This window comes from Hetaerina americana, unplaced genomic scaffold (assembly GCF_022747635.1).
Source record: "Hetaerina americana unplaced genomic scaffold, ioHetAmer1.1.p SCAF_3, whole genome shotgun sequence".
NCBI lineage: Eukaryota > Metazoa > Arthropoda > Insecta > Odonata > Calopterygidae > Hetaerina > Hetaerina americana.
In genome coordinates, this window is record NW_027286874.1 from 53,727,853 (window position 1) to 53,746,090 (window position 18,238).

Genomic DNA, 18,238 nt, shown 5'->3' on the forward strand with positions numbered 1-18,238 from the left:
CAATATTTGAACCTAATTTAGACGGTAACATTTTAACAATTTAAGTAAATATATATAAACATGTATATTTGAAATTTCTACCAAAATAAAAGGAAAAATATACGTTAAATTATATTTTACCAAGCTGAGTTACAAAGGGATATTTTTCATTCATAAACCTTCCAACGGCATGGAAGGAGAAGACCTTAACGTTTGATTAAAAGTAGAGTAGCCATAATCAAAAGGTATTGTCACCAGCATATTTCCCTCATATTCACTCAGCTATCCACTCTATTAAGGGTGAGAGAAGGACAGATATGAGTGAGGAAATAAGATCAGATGTGAGGAAAAGAAAACTTTGTTTCACTTAAAAAAATAATCGGCCAAATCCTTTTTTGGAATAGTCATCAACTGTCTCATCACATTTTCCTTTATTTTGCCAACCGACTGTTGGGAAGACTGAGCTTTTGTTTCAGGGTTTTAGCCGTAGACCTATGGCTCATCTTCAGGCATGAAATTTCATAGAAAACCTGAGCCATCGTTTGCGGCTTGGAGCTTGTCCCTTGCAACTGCATCACGAAGTTCTTGACGTTGAGGAGATAAAAGAGAATGCGACGAGGCAGCTGATGACCATTCCGAAATGCCTATTGCTTTGAAATTAGAAGAGACGGTAGAATAAGTGTGTGAGGTCCCATTGGGGGTACTTTGAAGGGAGGACTTATTCTAGGTAGGCCATTTTTCTGAAAATATTGTATGGCTGGATACTTTCCAGATAGACATCATGTGTGTGTATGTGTGTATATATATATGTATATATATATATATATATATATATATATATATATATATATATATATATATATATATATATAAAGGTAAAAGGAAAAGGCTACAGCATGTGAGGACTACAGAACAATAAGTTTGATTTCCCACTCAGCTAAAGTTGTTCTCAGAATCATCAAAAAAGGATAGAGAGTAGGAAAAATGGTTGCTTAGGGGATGATCAGTTTTGGTTCTGGAAGGGGAGAGGCACACGTGATGCTATTGCAGCAATGAGATCGCTAATCGAGAGGTATATAGAATACAATCAGTATGTATTTGCCTGTTTCGTAGATTTCAAAAAGGCGTTTGATAGAGTGAATTGGGAAAAACTAATGAGTATATTGCAGAAAATAGGAATAAATTGGAGGGACCGGAGGCTAGTCCGCAACCTGTTCATGTCTCTGACTCCTCAGGTGCGAGTGAGGAACGGATAGTCCGGATAGGCAGTGTTAGGAAGAGGTGCAGTGCTGTCCGTTATCGCCAGTGCTGTTCAACGTATATATGGAGGAAATGAATAAAGAGGTATGGGAAGAACTGGAGATAGGAATGTAAGTAGGATAGAAATTCGTAAAATGATGCATGATGAGGCCACTACTCACCGCTCTTGGCTTGAGGAAGGCGGACGAATATGGCGTACGCAGCGTACTCCGCCATGAGCGCGGCGTCCGCGGCAGCGATGGCAGTAAGTATGCGATTGACGGGTGCGGGCGCAAGATGCGGCCTTGTTAGGACGGCCACATTTAGGGCATTTGCGAGGATACCAAGGGCACACACGGTGATCGCCGCAACCGGGTGCAGTGTGCGGTACTCGTCCACCATACGGAGGAGAAGGGACTTCGAGTTCTCGCAGTAACAGGATCTGAAATTGGGTGAAAAATTTATTTATATTTAAAGAAAACGGCAGTAAATTAACCACGTATCGAAACATGTTATCATTCAACGCTAATTACCCTGTAATTATTCGATTAATAAAAAATTAAAGAAGACATTAACAATAAAATTAGTCCAAAAATACAAGAAAATAAGATAAAGTAGAGGTGAAGGTACCTTTCTGACCGAGCTAGTCAAACAGGCATGAGACATAATTATTTGATTGCTTGCCGTTTTGATATTCCTTACTCCGTATAATTTAGGTTGGCTTTCAGTTGAGGAAAACCTTTTCGTGAACGTTATCGCTGGTAGTTCAATACTTCAATATCTAGTTTTTTTGTTACAGTCGTTATACTGATTTGCCATATTCATTTTAAAAATTTTACATTTTTTTAAAGCCGCCAAAGAAACAATTAATTGGTTTTTAAATTTTATATCTACGGTATATTGAAATTACACATCAATTTTTATCGACGTGACTTGACATGCAAGAGACTACTAAGTAATGAAATTTTATGAAACTGTGTTAATAATAGGTTAAAAGTGTAATGTAATGGGATTAATACGCCAATAAAAATTTATCGCATTTAAAAAATATTTAAACATTAATGGCGCTCTCGGGTGTAAAAATTGAATATTATTGACAAGTGTTTCATTATATGTAATAATTAATACTCGATTCTCTCAAAGAGTATTACAGAAGAAGTATTTCCAAATGAAAATAAATAGGAAATTTAAAGAATTTATTATAGAATTGTGATGCTATTTATCGTAAGACAAATGTTCTAATACTGCTTTTTGTATGACTGCAGTAACTATTTTAGATTAGAGAGTGGCTTATGGGGATTCCAGGGGTGTCTAAAGATATAAAAATTGGTCCAAGGGGATTTCGGTGACAATATTTATATGGATCAAATACCCGAATAGCACTGTCATTTGTGAAAAAACAGGTGGGTATTACAATTTAAGTTAGGTTGAAAGAGATAACCCTAAGCATTTTAAATGAAATCACTGTAATCCGATTAAATAAAAAGTGCTGCACTTGGATAAATTGCTTTTTACATTATCCTTCGTAATCAACTCTTTTGATTTACTTACTGATGCTCTTTATTTCTTTGTCTTGGAACGACAGCAGTGTTGTTTCTGTGATGCCCAGGATTCTTGGCGTAACTGTTGGGACCAACTGTAACAGAAGAAAAATCACGATTTAGAACGTGGTTGATATACGGGTATATTTGGCCGATCCGATATTGCATTTATCTGAACTATATACGTGTATTTTTTTCACAAAAGATCTTAATGTAAGGGGTTATTCGAGATACTGGCGTGTGTGTTTGTCTACAGTACGATGCCTGTATATATTTATATATTAAACCAATATATGATACATGTTAACCACCGATTTATTTCCACTCTATCTGTGGCTCTTAGAAAGGTTAAGTATTGGGGAAATTACACTTCTTTAATTTTAATGGACATGTCCAAAGGTATCACCAGAATAACTTAATACAGAAGTTGGACGCTCTGTCCGTTTTGCTTCTGCAACAACCATATTTGGTTATATTTTATTTTTTAATTAATTATTTTTGAGTATCTAATAATGAGAGATTCTTCTCCAGTTTGCGGTATTCATAAAAACGAGTGTAAAAGTTATTAAAGTGTTTTAAACAATATATATATATATATGTATATATATATATATATACTATATATATATATATAAACTAAATGCACTTTGTCCACTATTTATTCGAATTTTATCTTTCACTCTAAAATCATATTTACCATCCAGATATTTAAGACATAAACCGTGGACGTGAAAGCTGGCAAAACCGAAAACAAGGAAAGAAATTATACAGATTAATCACATGAAGGATATATACACATTCTGATAAATGAAATAAGCTACACTGCATTTTATCTAATTTCACGCTAAACTCTAAGAATTGACATAGTTTTAATAAAGAATTTCGTGAGGAGTGTCAGAACCTCAATGTCATTATTGAACTCAATGTTTCCATTCCCTTTGCCAATGGAAAGAGAAGGAGAAGACGAAATGGTAATCGAGATCGTTATGGGATGGTTTTTTCCCCCTTATCGGAGATAAAGCTGCTTAGTCGGGCCATTATGTAGCGGAGGAATTGCTTCTAATGTTATCTCTAAAGAAATCAACCGGTGAATGAGCTTGCTGTTATCTTCTTTGTTTCCTTTTGCACGATCTGAGTTTGCACGGAGAGCGGCTGAATCGCGAGTCAAGGTTTTTTAAATGCTAGCAAAGAGAATTTTTTTTCAGTCCCGTTGGAGATTTATCGTTTTCCGATGCCTAAGAGTTCCCAAAGGATCTTAACCTTTCTACAGATAAGAGCGTTTTTCGCCTCGGTGCAATTTTACTGCCAAAAAAATCGACGACACGGGAAGTCCTTCAACCTCGATCGACGAAAAAATGCAGATTTATGTGCCCTTCCATGATTCGTAACAAATTTTGAGAAACGAGATTCGCTCTTTTCAAATCAGCTTTTGAGAAGAGAGGTGTGTACCTTTTTATTTCTTCGAAGGGGCGATGAAAAAAGAACGTCGAGGTTCATCCATTATTTGCAGAGGATTGTCTTGGACATAAATCCTATCACTTAAAAGGAATGGATGTGAAGGATTTTTCCCCAGAGCCCTTTTTGATGAATATGTAATCGCGAAGCCACGCAAAACTACGTTATCTAAACCATTACGTCTTCAAGAACTGTTAAGGAGATGAAATTGACGATGGAAATTTATCTCTGAGTTTATAATGCGTACCTTTGAAATACTGCTTTAAAACGTAGCTTGGTGTTAGCTAAAAATTCACATGAATATAGTTAATATTAGCAAATTTAAAAAGATGAGAGTGCTAATTTAAAGAAAAACATTATTTGTGAAAAGCAAAACGTAAAATGCAGATAACTTTAAATAACTAAAGTGCGATCTACTCCATCATTTTGCATGGCTGAGGGTTTAGAAACTTCCTTTTCTCCTTCTGGACAACAGAATAGGTGAAAGATTTAGGCATAATTTTACTTTTATTAGCTTAAATATTTATTATATTACTATATCAAGCTTAAATAGCAATTTCTATATAATTTTTGGATAATTTACACTAATTTCTTTTAGTAAAAAAGTAAAGAAATTTAGCTGAAAAAAATATCATATAAATTAAAAAAAAACTATAATATGCTATCAGCATTGTTTATTTTCAATAGTGCCGATTAATAATAATTGATAATGATACATATGAAGATATAGATACATGAGTATACGCGTAATTATCCAAACGTTATGCTACCCTGAGAATATTAGAAATTACATTCTGTTGATTAATATAAATCGCATATTTCATGAAAACATCTTTAGTTGTATGCCTACATATGAGAATTTATTATTTTTTAAGAACTAAATGTTTTGGAGACTTTTTAGTTCATTTGACTTCTGAATCTCGGTTTCTTGAAGATACAACTTCGGTCGATCACGCCGTAAAGTTAGGCAACACTTCATACGTATATGCACGCACGGTTGTATAAGTTCCGTATGGAGAAAATGGCGCTCTAAATTTATGACACCTATAGTGAATTAAAATATAATAATTAGTGTATAACAATTATTACAACTTATTTTTTTGAGAACGAGGGTATTTATATAAATTATTGTCTTTTTCATTTTATCAATATTACACAAGTGCTCTTTTAGGTAATATCTCATTAAAATATGTTAAATACCAATAAAAATATGTTATGTAAAATATGTGGTACCTCGCAGAAAATACGTGTGCTGCCGTATTCATGTACTCGTATGAGTTATGGTGAATCCAGTATTAATTACTATTATATCAAAAACTTAATATATAGAAGTATTAGGTATTCCTATACTTGTTTAATTTTTTCCATATTTGAGTATAAAAATATTTGTCTATATTTTAAATATATTTTAGTTTTAAGTAATGAGAAAACGTTTGGCAAAAACTGTTTTAAACAAAAAAAATAATACCCCAATCCTATTGTGACGTCGTGCGCAATTTTTTGACTTTTTTTTTAAGTTGTTAGCTTTATTTTTTAACCTTCTCATGTAAAAAAGCCCGTAAAATTAATGTCATTATATTTTGCTTGTCCAATCCTTCTAATTTTTGTGTATACCTCCGATGTTATGCATCAAATTTTGTTAAATTTTCCGAAATACTTCGGTGTAGGGGCCCATACGTGTAATTTCCAAATGGTTCTAGGGATCTTAAGAATAATTTTATGAGACACAAACAGTTTGAAAAGTATTGAAAAATGTGTAATGAAATGTGGTATTATTAAATTATCTATTTGAAAAACTGGACTTGAGTATCTAAAAACAGCATAAGAATTAATTGCGTCTTGCGCGAGGGCTTTGACTCTTATTTTCCTTCCAAGTAGTTATCTCCGAACAATACTGCAGCGGCTATCACGCAATGGGGGGATGGTAACATAATAAACATAATAAAGACACGGCATTTGTTCGCTCTTTAAACTTAATTATTTGAGTAATAGCATAAGAATCAAAATGCGATAAAAATAAATTTATATGCTAAAGTTAACGCATTTAATATAAGGTATCAAGAACATTCAATAGTATAAAAATAACTTCTGCTTTTTGTGAAATTTGAATGTTGTTTTCGGAGGAACAGCAATGGTTAATGATAAAATTCATCATTGTTGAATGAAATACCTCAAAAAATAACATTTATTTGACAAAGTTTGAGAAAATATGTATAAGTGGAGGAATTTATTCGCTCTTTCATTATAGTGATTAAAATAGAAGTCCAATTATGCTGTTATCAAACTTAAATATCTTTGCTTAACGGTTTGTGAACCAAAAATATTACTTAGAGTAAGTAAATTGGAATGCTTAAAATCAAGTTTCCTCCTTAAGTTTAATAAAAATTCAAGGTAAAAAGATTCTAAACATCATCCAAGTACGTTTGAATTTTTTCTTCTTCTTTACCTTAATTAATATTATAAAAAAATGTAAAATATAATTCTTTGATAATCGAATATGTCCGTAAAATGAAAGTACCAATACTTACTTGTAAGTATTTTTTATTACTAGGCAGAGTTCGGCTTTTCTCGTTCTTAACCACTGTTAAATATGACAAAGGCGATTATGAAAACTATCTTTGATGGGATTATAGCGTCACAAGGCTGGCTTAATCTTACTTAATATTTGAAATGAAGAATGGAATGGGAATTGTCATTCTCTATGATGAATGAGAAGTCTCTATGTTCCGAGACGATTGTTTCTCGTACGTATGATAATCGGTCTAATGAGTGGTTAATGCGAGAATTAATGCTTTGAAATAATACGATAGTCGGAAATAAAGTCTAATTATTTTAATTTAAAATATTCGCTGGAAGAAAAATTTGGAATATATCATAAAAAATATAAATGTTTAGGAATGTAATATCATTTTATTGGAAGTTTTTAGGGTCCATCGGAAGCAACAAGATAACGGAGGCCTTAATTTTTAGAACTTTATTGGAGTCGCTCACTCATACGTTACGCACCAAAATTACGGCGCCCCAACACTTAACATTTGTTGGACTATCCATGGTGCATTTATTGTCTATCAATTCTATCACGGTATCATCATTCTCCTTGACAACTACGACTTGCTGCTCCTCGGGATTTTGTCATGTTACCAATTCGATTGTAGCTTATGAACCTCATTAGCGGTTTAATGCAGTCCCTTGGCGTTAATACTCGTACAGGCCACATTATAAGAGTATCCCCGCATAAAAAGGGGATAGCAACGCATTTAACCAAGCTTAAAAGTATACAGTTGTACTCGTATCAAAGGGGAAACGTAAAATTCATCAGTAAATAATTTGGCATGAAACATCACAAAGAGAAAACAAATATATGCTGTATTCCGCGCCATGCGTCGTGGAGCAGTTAATATTTGGGGAACTTGTAGCTGGGGAATTATGGCGGTGAAAAAGTAAGGTGACGAAATTTTACTCCTTAGTGAGAATCCAAATCGAATGTAACGTGCGAAAATAGAATCAATCTTCAAAAAATCTATGGCCCAGATTCGTAGCGTAGAATTTGCGCCGGATACTTCGCGCAGTCCCTTATTGAAGGGGAATACGCGCATTCTGACCGCCATCCTTCCTCAATTACATCCCTCGAAGGTTATTCAGTTATTTGTCGACTATCGGAGGGCGCCGTTTGGTGGATTTTCCTTCCTAGGAAAAAGAGGAAAACTGGCCACTCTACAGCCTTGTTTGCTCGAAAGTGTGTGGGATCGGTTCAAGAGGTTTGATGGCAAACATTAGGGGGTGTGGAGACGAATAGTCCTTGCTCCGCACTCCTTTCACCAAAAAGGCTCTTTTCAATAGAACAAAAATACCACACAAAATGAAAAATCGGATTAAAAGTAATTGTAAAGATAATATCCAATGGGTTTTATTTGCGACATTAGTGAAAGTACTACAAGTCTCCCACTAAGGTATGCCAAAAAATTATGGAAATATTAGGTGGATGAACTGCTGAATAGAATTTGTTATGCCATCGAAAAAACCATGCTCAACACAAAAACTGTAGAACCTCAAGTATTTGAAAACACAATTTACTTTTAGTGTAACTGATTTGTGACTGGTATTCGTGTAAACGCTTCCATACGCTTTCTTGGGGGCTTATGATACACTTGCATATATATAGGTTCTAAAGCCATCGATTGATCGTTGTGGGTCGAAATAGCATATTTGAAGGCAGAATTTGGAAACGGGAACTGTTCATTTGCGGTCCCGGGTGAGAGGAGAAGTTCTGGGGTTTAATTATAAATTCCTGAACTCGAGGGAAGTTCAGCGCTGCCTTTGTTATGCAATATGAATGTGCCACCGGAAAGGGAGACGCAATGGCAAAAGTATTAAAAAACGGAAGCTGAGACCGCAGATATGACTTATGACCACCAGGCATATGGAACGGACTACATGTCGAATATTCTTCTTTGCTTCCTAATTCTTTTACACTCAAATGGTATCGCTCAGTGAAATTCTGGGCATTTTTTATTTTATTCTGGGGGTAATTCTGCAAACCCTGAACGAGTGAGTGTGTGCGATTCAAAGAGGTCTAATGTATTTGAGTAATTGCGTGTTTATGTAAGTCCTTTCTGTTTCATTTTGTTATTTATGTGTTTTTGACGGGTCCCTGGCGTAGGAGGAATCCTTGTAAACCCTGAACGAGTGAGTACTTTTGAATGGCAAATGTCCCGGTTCTTGAACACACCCAAGTGATCGAATGAATGGATAAAGGCGTATGTACATCCGTTTTATAATTTTGCATTCATTTGTGAAATTAACGGGTCACTGGCATAGGAGGAATCCTTGTCAACCGTTAACGAGTGAGTGAGTGCGATTCACAAAGGTCTACGAGGGCGGTTCAATAGGTACCCGTGTTAGAAATGAAGAAACTATTTTTTCGAAACCATTTCTCAAAAATTTTCTCTCATTTTCAAAAATCTCGTACAAGCGAGATTCTCCCCATTTACAAACCTAGTTTGCAAAAAAATATTTTGTATAGTATTATTATCCAAAACGATTGAGTATTTACGCAAAAATTTAATGTGATAATGATGTACACAAAATTTTCATTACTTTTATTCCAATTTCCATGCCCGTTGAGTGAAATCATGACACCTGGAAATTGTTTATTGTTAACATATTATACTATAACTATCCCAACTTATTCTTACTTGCTGATTATTGCGAGGGATTATGGTCATCCTGCACATCACGAAAGCAATGTAAGAGGTGTAATGCGAGAATACTACTAGAGAGAGCGTTTTTCCGTATTATACAGCGTCGTCGGGACGTGTGGATGAAGGCTCCTTTTCTTCGAATACTGGAGTGGGGAACACTGGCCAAGTCTCTCCTCCTGACTGGAACTCGTGTTTGAAGTTTGACTGAAATTGCTTCTCTGAAGATCGATGCGCTCACCCCCATGCCTTTTTTTAAATACCTCAAAGTCGAAGTTTGTTTCCCGTGCGAAGGAAAGCTTTTGGTATTCTGCCTTTTAGAAATCATTCAATATTAACACACATACAAAGCGAGCCATTCAAAATGAGGCAATAAGGCTTGTATTTTAGTCAAAGGGTAAGTACTGGAACACCTATCTCCATTAAATGGATTCCGTGAAGTAGCGTGAGAGGCGTTTCTCTCTACCCTTTTCGTAAATTATGCAGATCATGGATTCGTGACGCATTCCGTGCACGTTTTTAATCAAGCTCTCTGCAAAGTGTGCAGTGAATGCGTACGGTGGTGAAATAAAATTGATTGCCTTCGCACAAAGATGCTCTCATTTTGACACGATTTCCTTATATTTCGGGAGGGTGATAAAAACCGAGGACTTGGGATTTATACTCTTTATTTCCAATATTTTTCACATCTATTTAAAAGTAGCGTTTGACAGCACAGAGGTTTAAAAACTTCTAATTTAAAAAAATGCTTTTAACTTTTTAAAATATTTTCCAAAGTATATTTGAGCTGATGATAGCTGAAAAATTAATCACGGTAAAATATTTCTGAGGATACTCTATGCTTAATCTGTATATGCTGCCTTAATTTAAATACAGAGTACTAGGGGATTTTCAGAGACCAACAGGCAAACTGCATGGTACTTATAATTGTCAAACGAATTCAATTTCCAAATTCACATTAGGGGATAAAGTACTCTCCGGTAGCGTACTGAGTATTGTTATCGTAATTAACCTGTAATATAATAATTGATTTTTTTACCGCATTGTCTCTCGGAAGAGCTTAAGCTTGCATGCTGATGAAGAGGTTGTCCATAAAACCTGATCAGCCTTGTGCCATCTATGTGGAACTGCCTTTGAAAGTTCCCAGTAAATTACTCCTCATGAGCCGTGCTATTTTTCTAGTAGATCCCGTTGGTTGCAATTATTACATATCGGACAGAAAGGTGCAGGTCAAAAATTCATTGGATGTCAACCGAGTGCATTAGAAAATTATTCTTTGAGCTTTTACTTTTGGAAGCATATGAGGAGTCATCATTTTTAAAATTGTGTTTGGTGTGATATGAGAAGAAGTAAAAGTACCCCTTATCTAGTATTCAGGGCAGGAAATAGTTACATTTTCACAAATCAAAAAATAGTGAGAATTTGGAAAAACATGAGATGACTTCGGGAAATTAGTATTACTTGTATGGTAAATTAAAGTTTAATTGTTATTTCAAGAATATTTTCATACTGTGAATTTAATGTAGTTTGTGATTTCTGTAATTAAAACGAAACGTTTATCAAATCATTTGGTGTAACCACAGATTATTTAGACAGTTTTAATGGTGGCTTATCACGAAATCTACCACTCATATACAAAACAATCATAAAAAATGAGCAAAAAAACATTATAAAAAATAAAATTCACCTATAATAGTATGTTTCCACCCTATGGAAATTCTGCATTCTTCACCCAATTTCTTACATACGCAGTTCCAACTAATTCTAAAAATAATCTCCAATTACTGAATACGAATACTTAGACCTCATGCAAATTCTCAAAAATATTTATATTTTGAGGATTAAAATTGAAAATTCAATAGCATATAATATGTGCCATTTTTATATAGGTACACAGAATTTGGACAATATTTAATAGAGCGGTAAACTTAAGTACATTCCATTCTACTTGTGCACCGAGGTTTTTCCTGATCACATAGTGATAAGAATAGTACTGTTTATTTAGAGCAAGCACGAACTTCATCAGAATTCCCATCGATCGATAGAATGAACCGGGTTAGAATAATTAATTGCGACAAACACCTATGACATTTTTATCACCATCTTCCCGATGCTTCTCTAAAACTATCGGGCCAATTTGTGAGACTGAGATTACGTATATTTAACGTGTAGTCTAACAGTTGAAAATTGTGGGAAGCCAGCTGCTTAAGAAATCAAAAGATCACGTCTCATATGAGTACTTAATTCCGAGTACTTAATCGAAAGTGGAAAAGTAAGAGAGGAGTAAGTAAGTAAGAGAAAGAGCCAATATGCTGAATTATCAGCTGGAGATGCCAAAGGCTGCATAATGTCCTATCTGAGGGAAGTTCAGCGCACCCTTTAAATAGGATTGGAAAGTCGAGGCAGCGAGGGAATAAGGCTGAAGTTCAAGTATACTCCGTAGTTTTTAGTCCAACGCGATCAAACGACCGATAAGGGACCACTTTGGCAATGTTATAACCGGTTGGAAGCTGGTGAACGCAAATACGCGTAGTGGAAGGATGAAGACATCGGAGTGGGCCAAGAAAGGCGAAAAAGGAGCAAAACCACTCAATAGAGATATTTAACGAAACAGGGCGCATACAGTATAGTATTTTCCCTAATAAAAACACTGAAACTTTAGTAGTAGTTGGGCAAGAAAAAAGAGTGTTCATAATCAAAATTCATTATTTAAGTATATTTAAAAAAGGAAATCCTAGGAAAGGTTCTTGGGAACTCCTAAAGTTTCTTCATTGAAATATATGATCTGTGAGAATTTGATGAAAGAACTGAATAAAGCAGAATTTGGCGACATTTTCAACGTTAATTCATTTTTATGTTATAATCCAAAAATCACGACTGTCATTATGTACACTGATCTTTCATTTAATTTTTGTAAAGACACGGGAAGGAGATAAATATGCAAGACGAACCAAAGTTAATCTGGGTCCCGAATACAGGGAAACAAGGCTTCGGGAACAAAATCACGGCTCTCGAGAGAGGAACCTCGCGCCCACGGCTTCCTTCCGAACGAAAGGGACCAACCACCCCGTCGCCTACACTCACCTCCGTTGGATCCTCCCCATTGCAGTACTCCGGTGTTCCCAATGGACAAGTTCATCATGTAGTCCATGTCGTCTTTCGTCAGGTTGAGCGCTAAGAAGTCGGCAAAGACGGAGGCGTTGAGGTGGCCCGTTACGTTTAAGACCCGGTCCCACGGCCCTGCATCCCCACCGGTCCTCCAGTCACCGCTCCCGCCTCGGGAGGCCCCCCATGGTGGTGTCGGTGATCCCGCAGCCGCCGCCCGTCGCCTCCTCCGCCGCCGCCGCCGTCTCCCGTCGCGGGATGGGGAGTCCGTCGGAGGCGTGGGACACCGTGGGGGAAGGCCGTCGGGTCCCCAGGCGGCAACCACCCCACCCCTCCGCCCCACCAGTCTGGGAGGGAGGCGTTGGCGAGGGCGGAGGGGTACAGGGCGGGGACGTATTCGGCGGCGTACATGGCCCCTGGCGGGCGAGGACAACCTGACTTTCCGAGGAGAAGAGAAAGGAAGGAGATTAATCGACGGGGAGGGGGCGCCACCAAAAGGTCAATTTTTTTATCCAACGTGCCCGGTAAGATGGATTGTGGGTTAACAGTGTATCCGAAGGAAGGCATCCAGAGCGTCGCGAGAAGTAACGCTCAGTTGAGTGCCTTTGTTTTTTATGTTGGATGGGTTCACGACGAGGCCCGTATTTCGCGGGTCCCGGTGCAATGAGGGGGCGGGGATTGATGGGAATTCGGGCGGCGGATATTTTCAAGTTTTTGTTGACGGTCGCCCACACTTATCCGCACCGGAGAGAGAGGTGAATGACCTCGGCGATGGGTAAAAACTGATCGCTGTGATATATGTGGTTCCATAACTTTATGTTAACTGTAAGTAATACACTAAAAACTCCAGGAAAGTCACAATAAAACTATATTTAACCCTTTATACCTTTTTATTTCCGATGTAGGTGAACAAAAGGGTTGATACCATATATACATTCGATAATCGTGGCCCGGTTTATCATGAAAATTTCCTAATTACCTAATTTATAATCCACATTCAATGATCTACACAAAATTATTTACAATTTCCAGGAACTTAAATGGAATGTACACTTATACATAATCTAAATAAGTTTGAAAGCACGTGAACATTCCGAAATTGTAATTATGGTATTTCCCAAATTTCTAATGACTTTGAAGATGCTAATTTCAATAAAAAACGGCGGTGAGCTACACAAAGTGCAAATAAAATAATCAAAGAGCCTAACATTCCGAATGTTTGACTGAATAAAACAAGCGACTTAACGGAAAAATGCAATACTCAAGTCTCGTTAGAACATCGGTTTTTAACTGTCATGGTTGACTAATAGCGACATTAGAATATTGCCGCCATTGGAAACTATTCTAATGACCTGAATTTCTGTTTAATTAGTTCGGGACTGAAGATTTTAACCCTTCGAGCAGGCTGCAAAAGTATAAGGATTGAATGAGGACTGTCTTTCATGAATTGACAATTCCGCGCTTGTTATCTTCGCCATAGATTCCACTGCAGTGACCTCGAGCTTTAAGCTCAAAGTCAGCGGTTTTCATTTTTTATGTCCACGCATTCGGAATTGTGTGCGTAAAAGAATTTGTGGCATAGAATGACAAGGAAGGGCTTTGCGACAATCTGTGTGATCTGCGGCAGCGGTAGGTAGATTTGTTGGGAGTGGGATTCATTCGTCATTTTGGCGGGGAAGGAGTGGGAAGAGAGTGTTCTGGGAGGTACACACTCGTGTTTCAAGGGAGTTAGGATTCCAGGGACGTTTTCATTCGGCTCTCGACGAAAAGGAGTTCCTCATTTTGGAGGGAGGGGACTGTGAGAATGCGCACCCATGCTAACACTCACGAAATTAATCGTCCTTTTGAACTTCGAGCGCAGTTTAAGGACGTTGAGCACACGCACGAATTCCTCAAATCCACGCCAAAATGAGACTACAATGACCCATAAAGCCGCGCTACGGGTATTTTATCGTGGCACAACCAGTCAGAGACAACACGGTGAAATAGAACCGAATGGTAGGGAGGATAGGAAAGGTAAATGCATAAAGTAACTCTTTCCATTTACTAAATCTACAATCAAGCTTCCACAAATATTGTCCAACAATCCTTCTCTCTCTATGTGCATTTCCATTCTCGTATATCCGTGCATGTGCTCTCTCTCTTGCTCTCCAATCACATTCCAAATTAAGAAAAATATATTGAACTTTGAGAATATTGATGATTTTTTAGATTGACGATTGTGTGCGTGTATTTTAAAACTTTAAGCGACTATATAAGTGGTAATGTACATATTGCATCACAGAAATTGTGGTGTTGGTCATAGTTTTCGGATTAAGATACTCTCAGGTGGTACTTGGTGGAAGTCTTTCATACTAGGCGTAAATAAGGAAAGACTAGAATGGCAGGTTAAACTAGAAGTTTTATTTTGAATGGCCATGGTTTTGTTGCAAGGCAACAAAACCTGATGATGTTGCCTTGCAACGAAGCTATGGCTGTTTAAAATAAAAAAAAACTAATGGAATTTTCAAATTTAGTCCTCCTTCATTTACGCCTAGCTTTTGATTATAGTATCACGCGATGCAACTGGTGAGAATGTGGTTTCTGTGTCCTTATACTCCTCATACTTTATCAAAACGTTTGCGGTAAAGTATATTTAGTTAACTAGTTTCACGAATTCAGTTAGTTAGCTTAATTATGTAAGGGAAAATAATTCGGTAAACCATATTGTAATCATCTACACTGACATAATACCCTGTAAGCCGCATCAAATTCGTGTGCTGGGAGTGTTAAGGAAGCAGAAATGAATGTACTACGTTTTATGAACTTATGCTCATAAATAAATATTATGTGCGCACATATAGTACACTTCTACAATTAATATTTCCATTTAAACCATGCAATAATGGGCATGTTTGAGTCCAGATTTTAGTTTTGTTTTTCTAATTAAGAATGCAGAGGAGGTTACAAATTATTTCACTTTATTATTATATGATGTACGAGAAAGACCAAAAACTTACATCTCTCGGTAGTGGTCTATCTCCCTTTTTTATTCTGGTGGCCCGATCCGCCAAAGTAATTCATTACTATAGCAATATCCTCGATATCATAAGGTAAACTCGAGTGATCTGTACCGTCATAAAAGTCTTAGTCTTAGCTACTCTCTTCGTGAGTTAAGGGGCTTCCAGCTTTTTCCATTAGTAATTTTTAATAACTCTAGCAAATTTCGTTGACCTTTTTACAACCCTTTACACCCCTTTATATTACATTAGCACCAAAATGTTGTGCGTTTACTTGAACCAGTTAAAAATTTAATTTTTAGGTGTAACGGGCTCTTGAGAAAATGGTGTAATATTAACGCCCAGGGTCACGAGTGTCAGGTGAACTTTCACTCAAGGAAGTTGGCTCTTAACTTCCCCAGAGGCTTGTTAATCATTCCTAGGTCATATCTTCTGAGTGTTTTCAAAGTTTTACACGATGCGACTGTGAGACAAGCCTTCGCGATCGGTTTTCCTGTGTCTTTGCCGTCTTTGCTGGAAAGAAAGGCGAGATCTATTTCCTTTCTAATGCATCCATTCTGAACGATGGTCATTCGTGTGTTTGAGCTTTATATTTTGATTCGTGACACATTGAGGTCGATCGAAAGCATCAAATTTCTTACAGAGACGCTATATAACCGATGCAATCAGATCAAATGAGTGTTAAAACCGGCTAACGAAGGAAATGATTGAAATCTCGTTAGATATAAGAAACTTCATTGGCAGCTTTTGCTCCTAGAAACCACAGAGAACTATTGAACTGGTCAGACATTAATATGTTGGTAGATGAATACCTTGCCACATGGAAAACATGAAAACTTGCTTTCGAACTTAAAACACACAACAAGGTTTGTTGTTGTTGCGTTGAGCAAAAAATTACATCATAAAGGCTTATGAAAATATTATTTCTCAAATAAGATAACAGGGCCAATGAAAACATCAACCAATCAAGCGTCCTTATAAGTTTTTGTGAAAACAAACAGAGATCGTAAATGAAAAAATCAAAAGACTCGATTTGTGGTGTCTCTCGTCGATCGTATTAAATCTAATCCTTTTGAGTGAGGTGAAAAATGTTAAAAGCTGGCAGATGCATATCCCGGGTCATTACTTTTTATTACTTTGAAGCCACTTGCTTTTGTACCTACGCTTATATTATTTATGACATCAGAATTGTAGTTTGCAAGTACTCGTAGGTTTTAGGCTTTTAGTAATATACTAGGGTACAATGTATGTACGAGTACATTGGTTGTTTGCGAAAATAAGTTTTTATTTATTACGAGGGCGATTCGAAAAGTAAGGTCTCCTATTTGTTTTCTTGAAAAATCAAATGTATTCTCAACTTTGCGTATATCGTTGGAAAGTCTGAGCATTTAGCTATTTCTCTAAATAGTCGCCTGGACGATCAATTGCTTTTTGCATCCTTATAACCAGCTTTTTAATACCGATGTCGTACATTTCTTCCGCTGCGTCGCGAAGCTAACTGACGACTGCTTCTTGTACTTTCTCGTCTGACTTGAATTTCTGTCTTCCAAGGTGTTTTTTGAGAGCGGGATACAAGTGGTAGTCGCTGGGGGTAACGTTAGGGCTGTAGGGAGGGTGGTCGACGATTTCCCAGCCGAATTCATTGAGTAGGGTGGTCGTTTGATGTGACTCATGTGGACATTCATTGTCATGATGCAAACACACTCCTTTTGTGAGCGATATTATACCTGCGTGTTTACATATGCGCAAGAAATAAATATGAAGAACTTTATAATTTCCCATAGTTTACGTTCAAATCAAATACCGTCTCGGTAAACAGATTGCAGCTAGATTTTTATTTATTAAAATTAAAATAAACCTCAAAAACACTTGATACGCTTTGCAGAAAATAAAGGATTAAATATTAAAATATATGATAAAACTTCAGATCAAGGCTTACATACGAAAATTATATGATAGAATCCATTCTAAACGGTGATCAAAACATCGGTCTTTGTAACTGTGGCAAGGTATTCTTCACAAGAAAAAGCCGCATGCAATGTAAGGGACGATCAAAGAAGAAATGGTTTCGAGATGAAAGGAAGCTAAGAAAAATCTATCAAAAAGCGTGGATTACACGCAAAGCACTAGAGGCAGCCGTGTTTTGGTGGCATTGCTATTATATAGCCATTCGCGACCTTAGAAGAGTAACAATTATTCTTCCACGCGTCGATCTCTGTCACAAGAGTGATGAACTTGAATGAAACCATGATAAATACTTCTCTGGAGATCATGTGACCTTAAAACTAACCGGGAATAATTACGTCTGGAGCAGTTTAGAACTCGCAGAGGGAAGAGAATTATTTTTCTCACAGAAATGGAGAGAACACTTAGAGAGTTAAGGGATAAAATAATAAAAACACGAGAAATGAAATACACACCAATGAAAAATTAAAAACTAATACATGCATTTGTAATGAAATAAAATAAAATACAAACATACGACAAGAAATTAGAATATGGATCTAAAAATTTAACTGAAATAAAATTTCAGGTTATTATTTTCAAATTTTAATGGAGTTTAAACGATTCAACGATAAGATTTGAAAAAATATTTTATGTTAAAGGCAAGCAAAGTTTTGTTATTTCATTGAGCTTATATATATATATATATATATATATATATATATATATATATATATATATATATATATATATATGACGGGAAACCTTCTCACGCAAA

The 18,238-nt window shown here is 36.4% G+C and overlaps 1 protein-coding gene across 1 annotated transcript; it reads right to left on the bottom strand.

Moving 5' to 3' along the window:
- Positions 1-1,392: 1,392 nt before the first annotated feature.
- On the bottom strand, positions 1,393-12,578 carry LOC139690040 (uncharacterized). Its single transcript, XM_071587225.1, has 3 exons — positions 12,497-12,578; positions 2,770-2,854; positions 1,393-1,660 (listed from the first exon to the last, which is right to left on the bottom strand). The coding sequence occupies exons 1-3, from the start codon at positions 12,561-12,563 to the stop codon at positions 1,393-1,395; spliced, it is 420 nt and encodes a 139-aa protein (XP_071443326.1). The 5' UTR covers positions 12,564-12,578.
- Positions 12,579-18,238: the final 5,660 nt, after the last annotated feature.

Excerpts from the sequence above, each read along its gene's own strand:
- LOC139690040 (XM_071587225.1), bottom strand. The coding sequence starts at position 12,563 with ATGGACTACATGATGAACTTGTCCATTGGGAACACCGGAGTACTGCAA. Across the intron at positions 2,855-12,496 it reads ATGGGGAGGATCCAACGGAG|TTGGTCCCAACAGTTACGCC; the intron begins GTGAGTGTAGGC and ends CTTCTGTTACAG. Across the intron at positions 1,661-2,769 it reads CAAAGAAATAAAGAGCATCA|ATCCTGTTACTGCGAGAACT; the intron begins GTAAGTAAATCA and ends ACCCAATTTCAG.